The sequence below is a fragment of the Marmota marmota genome, unplaced genomic scaffold (genome assembly GCF_001458135.2).
Source record: "Marmota marmota marmota unplaced genomic scaffold, marMar, whole genome shotgun sequence".
NCBI classification, from domain to species: Eukaryota; Metazoa; Chordata; class Mammalia; order Rodentia; family Sciuridae; genus Marmota; species Marmota marmota.
This window is the reverse complement of record NW_026000211.1, coordinates 13022720-13032884: the sequence shown is the minus strand read 5'-3', so window position 1 is coordinate 13032884 and position 10165 is coordinate 13022720. Positions and strand designations below refer to the sequence as shown.

Below are 10165 nucleotides of genomic sequence, written 5' to 3'. Positions count from 1 at the left end.
AAGATTAACATTAAACAGGGACGAGAGGTGGGAGGGAAAGGGAGAGAGAAGGGAAATTGCATGGAAATGGAAGGAGACCCTCATTGTTATACAAAATTACATATAAGAGGAAGTGAGGGGAAAGGGAAAAAAAACAAGGGAGAGAAATGAATTACAATAGATGGGGTAGAGAGAGAAGATGGGAGGGGAGGGGAGGGGAGGGGGGATACTAGAGGATAGGAAAGGCAACAGAATACAACAGACACTAGTATGGTAATATGTAAAACAGTGGATGTGTAACCGATGTGATTCTGTAATCTATACGGGGTAAAAATGGGAGTTCATAACCCACTTGAATCAAATGTATGAAATATGATATGTCAAGAGCATTGTAATGTTTTGAACAACCAATAATAAAAATTTTAAAAAGATTAACCATCAAAAAAAAAAGAAGAAAAGAAACTTACAGGGTAAGTTTTAAATAATAGTCATAGACCACTTGTAAGGAAGGGTTTTGACAGTGATATAAAAAGGTAGAGATACTTTGTGCTTACCAAAATTCCTTAATAGTGAATAAAAATCAAAGCCCTGCAGGACAAATAAATATGAGAGTGAGGGGCTGGGGATGTGGCTCAAGCGGTAGCACGCTCGCCTGGCATGCGTGCGGCCCGGGTTCGATCCTCAGCACCACATACAAACAAAGAGGTTGTGTCCACCGAAAACTAAAAAATAAATATTAAAAAAAAAAAATTCTCTCTCTCTCTCTCTCTCTAAAAAAAAAATATGAGAGTGAGCATAAGGTTTATTTTAGTATCTTTAAATACCAAGCTTTTCTCATGTTCACATCACACATATTTTTAAAAATTCACTTAGTATGTAAATAAATGAATTTATAACTCATAGCCATCATTGCTGGTCCTCCCTTGTGTTCATTTCATGGCTACACCTTTAATAACTAGTTTGTGCCAATTTGTCAGCATGTCACCAATTGCAGTTAAAGCTCAGTGTTTAAGAACATGACACTCAACAAAAGCATGATATGTTCTAAACCATCCCAATACTCCTCCTTTATATATTCTGTATAAACTGACTTCATGTTGTAGAGTACCCCTTGTAATGCCACCCAAGTCAGTGATATGGCTTTTGGTAAATGTGAGCACAAATGGCACTAAGAGGCTTCTGTTGATTTAATAGTAAATCTTCCTTAACATGGGGTTTTCTCTACTAGACTGTGAGCAGTCAGTAATGGATTTTTTTAAAAAATATTTTTTAATTTTAATGGACCTTTGTTTTATTTATTTGTATGTGGTGCTGAGAATCGAACCCAGTGCCTCACACGTGCTTGGAAAGCGCTCCACCACTGAGCTACAACCTCAGACCAGTAATGGATGTTTTTATTCTCTCTTAGCTGAAAGTATCCCATTTCCTCCTATGATTAATGGTATAATAATGAATAACTAATATCACATTGCTTCAGTTTGAATGTCAACATTTTAAAATGCTGGGATTACAATTTATATATGATTTTAGAATATTTCTACTTTAGTATCTGGAAGTTAGGTCAAATTTCATAAATTTAACTTTGTAGTACTACACTATGGAGATTTTGCAGTATATTGTTAAATAATGAGTGAGAATTTTATTTTTTATGGACTATTTAATTAAAAGTTCCAGCCAGACAATGGCTTGAATCATTTTGTTTAAGTCTGTTGTTCATTTCCCAAATAACAGGTTAACGTGCCTAAGTTGCACAATTTATACAGCATACCCACTTGATTTAAAGTATGTCTTGTCTTCATTTTGTTTCATTTCACCATAGGTTAACAATGCTAAGAGAGGCCTCTGATGAAATTGTGGCTGAAAAAGAAGCTGAGGTTAAATTGGCAAAGCACAATAGCTGTATGAAAGACTTAAGTTCATGCACTAATGTGCCGAAGATGGATGAAGGCGAGTGGAGGAAAGAAAATGAGGTTGCCAAAGACTGTAGACATCAGCCACCCGCTGGAGTACCCACCCTGGTGAATATTCAGCTGTGTTCTACTAAAACAGATGCCTCACAGGCACCATGTAGACACCGGAGATGCTTATTTATCTCTTCAGGTGTAATTCCGTGTTAAGATTTTAATCCGAAAGCTGATCATGAAAGGCATATAAAAGATACATTGTAAATGCTTTATAATTTTTAGATGGGCCAAAATATTAATTCTTCATTAAATTTGATATAAGAAGAGGAATAGTACTACTTTCAGTCTCTATAAAGTATTCTGTGAATATTTATTAGAAGTATTTTCTGAATTCCTTGGATAGCAGCAGGGTGACTACTTAATTGTGTCAAATTCAAAGTTTATTTCTATTTCAAACATGAAGCAAACATTTGAACTTCATTTAGTTAGATGGTGTTCTTATTGAAAGCTTTCTGTCTAGAAAGGTGACAGAAAACTAGGTTTACGCATAGATGCCAACCAAGTTAAGCAGGCAGCTTTGGTAGGTAAGTGAGAAATGTGTTGAGACCACTGTCCCCAAATGGGGAAGTCTTTTTTAAGGCTCAAGGATGCCTGCTGCACACTTCGAATATTGGTAATGGAGTTTAGAACATTTGAATTCCTTATTTCTGAGAAAATAGTATTGTACCCTGACCAAGGACTTCCTGTCACAAGGAAGCAAATTTTCATTAAGAGGCAGGTCTGTAATCAAGTTATTCCTGTAAGATAAAAGACATCTACCTGTGCCTACAAGTTTATATTTCGAGACAGTTCCATTTTAACTTAAATTTTATTTTTGTTACATTTCCAAAGATCCAGTAAAAAAATCCAAATTTGGCTTCATAACAGTTATTATATTTATATATTTAATTGCATTTTCCATTTAAATCTATAACTTTGTGGCATATTTTCATTTTCTTGTATTTATTACTATTTTGAAAAATAATCAGAAATTAAATAATGTTTAATGATGGTATATTTCAAAATAGAATTCTTCATACTATCTCTTTAAATCAAAACCATGAAGGTTTTAATTCTAACCTGTTAAAGGTGGCACTTCTATTCATGGCTAACCTTTTTGGACAGATCCTACCCACTGTGGTAGCTTCCTAAGAACCTGGAAGTTACCAGGTACCTACTTTCCCTTCAGAAGAACTGTGTTGTAATAGAAGCGTTCCTCTTAGGAGTGTCCCAAGTGCTACATGAATCTGTTTGGCGTTTGGTATTTCTTTTTTTCTTAGAACAATGGAAAATAAATGTACACACATTGATTAGTTCCTAACAAATTACTTTTCTTGTAGGTTGACAAAGAGACAAATACTGATGACGCAGTTAATGACAGTATGGCAGTTCGCCCCAAAGACCGCAGCAGTCTGAGCTCTCAACAGCATCCGTTTGTGAGGAGCAGCATGATAGTGCGCTCACAGACCTTTTCTCCAGGCGAGCGAAGCCAGTACATTTGCAGGGTAAGGTGACCATGTGTGTGATGAGACACCAGGGACTGTGGCTTGCCCTTCTACCAGTGAGTGCATTTCCCATTAATGACAAGAAACTGCACATTCTGACTACAAATACTAAAAGATTTTTTAAAATTAGTTTTCCCACAAATTTAAGGTCTCACTGGTTCTAATGTGATGCAAGTAAGTGAATTTTAAAGATCTAGATGCTAAGAATTTTTTGACTTCCATCTGTGTTTAGAAACATAAGTGACTTTTAAGATATATATTTTATATATTTCCACTGTATAACATACTTGCTTCAGCCCATGTTAATCTTGCTGGACTGAAAACTGTGAATTGGATTTTAGAACAAAAAGCATCTCTTACTAATGCCTCTGGACACTGAATCAGATGTATAACTCTGTGAAGAAAATTTTGAGATTTCCATCAATTTACCAAATTGTACTTCTAGAAGTATTTATAATGTATAGTAAAGTAGATTTAATATTTTATAATGGGTTAGAAACACTTCTAAAATTCTAACTTTATTCATTCAAGTTAAAAAGAAATACTTTTATTAAGCACTTTCCTAGATAGTTGAGATTTATCCAGAAGCAAAAGAGACCTAGGCCATAAACAATAATTATACGTGTATAAGCTGAGAAGTGCCTTGTGGGGCAGGGGTAGGGGGTGGTGGTAGGGTGGGTAGCAGAGGATTGGTGCTATGGGAAGCAGGGTACAGAGTAGGCTTGATTGATAGGTTACATTCTGCAGAGACCTAAAGCAGGTAAGTGGGTTGGCATGAGCTACTTGGGCCAGGAGCATTCTAGAATATGTCTTAACTCTGACCTTGAGCTCTGTACTTCATAGAAATATTTCTTTAAAGAAATAAACATCACATGTTAGCTAAAAGGATTGCTTTATTTCAAAAGATGTGTAATTATCTTAACGTATGACTTGACAGTTATTTAAATTATTTAAGAAAATTAAGCTAATAAAACCATGGAACAAGGAAGAATCTGTTTGGGGAAAGTTTTCACTACCTACTTTATTTAGTAAACTTCTCAGTTCTAATTTCCACTAACTCTGTTTGTTATATAGTGATTTTTTTTTTTTAATCTTTTGTCACCAGTTAAATCGGAGTGACAGTGACAGTTCAACCTTGGCTAAAAAATCACTGTTTGTGAGAAACTCCAGTGAACGGTGCAGTTTGCGGGTCAAAAGGGTATGTATTCCTTCAGTCATGTCGCACTGCCCTAGACCAGTCCAGATTCATGAATTGCAAAGCATGAATCCCAAAACTATTGAGTGTCAGTGCTTCATGCTCCCAGGCTGTTGAATGAAGCCACAGTGATCACACAGAGATGCAGGTGTTATGTCAGTTAGAGAACCAGAGAAGATATGCTTGAAAGCATTCTTTCGTCACTGGTTTGGAACCTCTGGTAATTAAGGCTGGAAATTGGTTTGCAATATCTCCGGAGAAGGAGCTTGCTGGGCCCCCAAGTGCATCAGTGGGTTGAGCAAATGTCCAGTGATGGCTGACAGGTCTGCATACCATCCCTTGAGCATTTGTGGGAGGAATATAAACCTGGGACCTCCTCTGAAGGAGCAGACATTTCTGCATAGGAGTAGCACACAGGTTTTTGGGGTGTTTCTATTTTTGTTTACTGTTTAATCACATGATTTTGAACTTGCTTAAACAGTTCTTTTTAGAAGTTTAAAATTCATCTGAGTGGGACTACTCAGGTTGTTTTCCTAGATGCCATCGATCTCTGGATGAGAATATTTAAGTCAATTAGAGGGTTGGACTATACAAGTGGATCAAAAATTCCTGTTTACTTTCTATTATAATTTCAGTTTACAATGTGCTATTTAGTAAGCACAGAGCATGGTGTGTGCTATCAGTGGTGAGTTTGCCATCTTTAGAGAAAATTCTCAGAATCACACATGGGACATTAGAAGTGTGCTGGAGAAGAGGGAATGAACTCCTCTGCACTAGAGTCTAAAAGAGGCTTCCTGGAGCAGGTCTGTGGCTTCAAGGCTTAAATAAAATTTCAAAGGAAATGGTAGAGATGGGGCAAGTAAGGTGAGGGGTGATGGAAGAATGATGCATACGAGGTGCTCTCAGTAGATGACATGAAGTGACATAAAACATAGGAGATGAGTTTTAGCTGAGTTCAGCCAGAGCCTCAGGGCTGTGGACCGGAATTAGGGGCTGGGGGACTTGCATGGTGAGTTAAGAGTCCTCATCGTTATCAGTGCCACTCTGGTTTCGTAGCACTATGTGCAAAGTACTAGATATGTGAATAAGTAACTTTTGATTCCCTTGGTTCAACTTTCTAGTTACTCAATGGAAAAAAGAACATGTTTCTTTTGTCTAAAAACTGATATGCCCACTTTTATTTAGCATTCAACATTTTTTAGGAAATTTTGAGGTATTTTACACTACCAAATATTATGCTTTGGAAGTTCCTAAATTTCCATAATCTTGAAAGAAAATTTGTTTCATCTCATTTGCAGGTCACTTTGCTTTCTCAAACAGAATGTGTTTTTAGAGTATAGTAGCACACTTCAGAGAAATTTTTATCAAAAGTGTGTCTGAGTTGAGTTGAGTTCAAAAACAGTTAGATTGCTCATAAACTTAGTTAGTAGATCTGCTTGAACCAGACAGAGGTTAATCCTAAAACATGTGTAAGAGATGATTTTTACAGTGATTTTTAGGGAAGCAGATATGGTTTAAGAGAAATGAGTAGAGAATGGTGTTCTGACTTAGGAATTCCGCCATGAAAACTATGGAGAGGTGTAAGAGAGCAAAGCATCTGCAAACACCAGCAAAAGATTTACCCAACTGGAAAAGAAAAGTGACAAGCATATGAGTCATGAGGTCAGAGATTTAGTGGTATGTTAGAGCCTCTTCATATTAGCTCAGAGGAGCCAACTGTGCGTGTCTCTACATCACATGGACACCTTAAAAAGTTACTGTGGTAGTAGTTATACCACAGAGATCAGCAAGCCTACAAATCAATGTTTTCTTCTCCATGCAGAGAACTGAATGTTAGTAAACATTTACCTGCACACCAGTACACACTGGAATCCTTAGATTCCATGTTCATGAGAACTAAGAAAGATTTCTGATTGTGAAAAACAAGTAATACAGTCAATGCAAATATGGATCTAGGTGATTCTTACCATGCCATTATTTTTTGGAGAGAGCAGAGGTTGAATAAAGGAAACATTTTTTTTTTTTTAATGTACTACAGAAGCCTAGCACCTCAGTATTTAGTGAACATTTAACATGTGTTGGACAGAGGAGAAAGAATAGGAGGAGACAACCAAAGTTACCCCAATGTGGACTAAGACCCTGAGATAAGAAGAGGTGCAGATGGGCCCTTTCCATTCCATCTGTTATGAGCACCACCATTGTTCCAGACCTTCAAACTAGAATACCCGTGTCAAGTTTGAAGCCCTCCTCTCTGGTATCATATAGCACCAATTCTTATTAGGAATATCTTGTGTTCCATTCCTGCTGCCAGCAATCTAGGCAAGAAATGCACTCCTTGTTCTTGTAATTTCTGCTTATACCATCGTACATGGCCTAGTTTAAGTTTCTTTCTGCAAATGAGTCTGACCCAGCCCAGAATGATCTGTCCGTTGTTTGACTTTCTGTGGAACTTAAGATCTAATTCACAGCTTACTATTGCTTATTGCCACATACTGTTCTCCATTCAAAGTCCTCAGAGTCAGAGATTATGTCATCTCTTCCTAATGTCCTGCCTACCATCCTCCAGCTGAAATTTATTCATACATAGACAGTCATTATTCCTTAATAAATGGGTAAGGGGCTGGGGATATACCTCAGTTGGTAGAGTGCTTGCCTTGCATGCACAAGACCCTGGTTCAATCCCCAGCACCGTCAAAAAATAAAAAAGTAAAAATAAATAAATGGGTAAGATTGGCCCTGGGAAAAACAATTGTGATTCAATGGGGAGAATGGATAGTGCATAATATGGAAAATAGAGAAAGAACCAGTCCCATGAACCACTTGCATTCTGAACCACACTCAGAGGTGATAGATAGATATCAAGGGAGTGAACTACAGAGATGGTTTTGCCTCCTGAAATGGAACAACTGTCTGTCTGTTCTAACATTTGTTTTTCCATTGGGGCAGGGTAAGCTTGGCTACACTATAACAACTTTGAAAATCTCTGTGGTTTAAAATAATAAAGGTTTACTTCTTTCTTAGCTACTAGTTCTTTGAAGATTGGCCAGAGGACCTGCCTGTGTTCTTACTGAAGACCCAAGCTAATGGAGCCTCTGTCTCTGGGTCTTTGTAATTCCTCTAGCAGGAGACAGAAAAATGCAGATTTCACACTGGCTTTAACAGACTTCTGCCTGGAAGTGGTACACATCTCTCCCACTCACTTTTCTTTGGCCAAAGCAAGTTGCTTGTTCAGTTATATTCTCACTTCCAAGGAGCAAGGAAGTAGGACAAGCAGAAAAATGACTACCCATATAATAGGGTGTTTTATTGTTGTGTTTTCTAACTCTCCAGACGGTTTGCCAGCCAGTCCTCAGAAGGACAGCCCAGGAATGCCCAGTACGCACATCTCTAGACCTAGAACTGGATCTTCAGGCCTCTCTTACCCGCCAGAGTCGCCTCAATGATGAGCTACAGGCTCTGAGGGGCCTTCGGCAAAAGCTGGAAGAACTGAAAGCTCAGGGAGAGACTGATCTTCCACCAGGTGTGCTGGAGGATGAGCGATTCCAGAAGCTCCTGAAACAAGCTGAGAAGCAGGTACAAATCCAAGTGTCACTCATCCCACAAAGGGGCCAACACAGGTTCATTCTTGTTAAAGTCTGGGTAGGAGGCTCCCAACTTATACCTCCATTTGGCTCAGAGTCTTCAGATTCTTTTGCTATGAATGAAACATATCTTTCCCTACTGTTATAGGATGTTTTCTGTCCAGAATATTGCTAAAATAGTAGTATTGCCACCCCAAAAGCTGCAGATAAGAGGCCCCCTTCCTCTCCACGTATTTGCAGCTTGGGTAGCCACTAGTCACCTGATAGGAAGGGAGGATGACAACAGGGGAATTTCTTATCAACATTTTCTCTGTATCAACAGATGATAATGAATAGCTATTTAAGATTCATTAACCACATTGTTGTAATACATTGCTAACTTTAATGCTTCTAATTTCCATTCTTTCCTATATTCAAAAGAAATTACATTTCACTTGCATTCTTCTTTGCCTTTCACCCTACAAAATCTATGCAAAATAAGGTAGAATCACTGATTAAAAAGTAGAAAGTCTTAAAAGGACTGTTTTTGTCATTCTGCCACATAAATATTACTGAAATTTTTAAGGATTTGCATGATTATGATATTGATTTGTTTTCTCATTATTAGAATTTATTAGAATTTATATTTTGACAGAGCAGGGTGTATTCATTCACATCTATACATAATCTGCAAATAGAATTTTTCATGTAGCTAAAATATTAAGAATGCAAAAACATTATTTTCTTCTATCCCCTTTGGGTAGGTATCTGAAATACACTTCCTTGAATTAATAAAAAGTACTGTCCATGATATAATTTTTTCTTTTGTGCCCAAAGTCGTTTTTTAATCTCGTAGTTGTGGTACTATAGGAAATGTTTAAATTGTTTAGCTGATTAGTGCTACTAATTCTAAATGGAACTCAGAAACTTAATGAATGAATTTCAAGAATCAAACTGATACCAATAATTTTTAAAGAAAGTGTAAGCAACAAAATGTATTATCTACTTCTGTTCTACTCCACCTCGTAGGGAGAAACCTTCATACATAATAAGACCTCAGGAAATGGTTTGTCCTGCCTAGAGTTGAATTGTAGGCCTTTTGTTTGACATGGCCATGAATATTATACAGGACAATTAGACACTGGTGACAAAGGAGACGTCCAGGGTCCACAAGAAAGATCTCTTTCTAGGGTCCAAGAGAGGTTTCATAGAGGAAGAAGCACCTAAACTGGGTTTGAGAGCAGATAGTAGAACTTCATCCCTTGAAGCCAGTGAGGCCCACCAGGCTGGGGATGTGCTAATAAAGCTCTAGCTAAATACCTGACAGGAGAGCAAGTGCCACAGTAGCTTTCACTTTACCAAATGGATGACTGAGTTAAAAGTTAAAGTGACCCACTCTCATGTTTGTACCTCAGTAATAATAGCCAGGATTTTACCCTCCCAGGTTTTTTAATTCAGCACCAGCAATAACTTCAAATTCTTGATTGACTCTGACCAACTTTGATATCACAGAGAAATCTCATAGTCTTTTGAACCTCTGGGGTCAAAGACATTCAAAATGGATTTGGAATTTTGCTACTACACATATAAACAGAACTTAGACTCTTTGGGAGTTTTGTTGCTTGTTTGTTTCTGATTTGTTATGATATGAAATTCTTGATCCTTAGATATCAGTCATTATAAAAACCTTGGGACTTACTTTTTCACTTAATAACATCATGCTAAGATTCTTCCACAAATTACTTGTTATTGCAGTTTATTTATTTTTTTTTTTTAATTTTTTATTGTGGGTTGTTCAAAACGTTACAAATTTCTTGGCATATCATATTTGACACTTTGATTCAAGTGGGTTATGAACTCCCACCTCCACCCCATACACAGATTGCAGAATCACATCAGTTACACATGCATTGATTTACAAATTGCCATCCTAGTGTCTGTTGTGCTCCGCTGCCTTTCCCATCCTCCACCCTCCCCCCTCCC

The 10165-nt window shown here is 37.4% G+C and overlaps 1 protein-coding gene across 1 annotated transcript in view; it reads left to right on the top strand.

Annotated features, from left to right (window-relative positions):
- The window catches only part of Wwc2 (WW and C2 domain containing 2), a 136010-nt gene that overhangs the window by 96722 nt on the left and 29123 nt on the right, over window positions 1-10165 (top strand). Inside the window, exons 18-21 of the mRNA XM_015486000.2 lie at window positions 1763-1997; window positions 3263-3427; window positions 4533-4625; window positions 7953-8195. Of these exons, the coding sequence (XP_015341486.1) occupies window positions 1763-1997; window positions 3263-3427; window positions 4533-4625; window positions 7953-8195 (736 nt within the window). The remainder of the gene's footprint in view (window positions 1-1762; window positions 1998-3262; window positions 3428-4532; window positions 4626-7952; window positions 8196-10165) is intronic.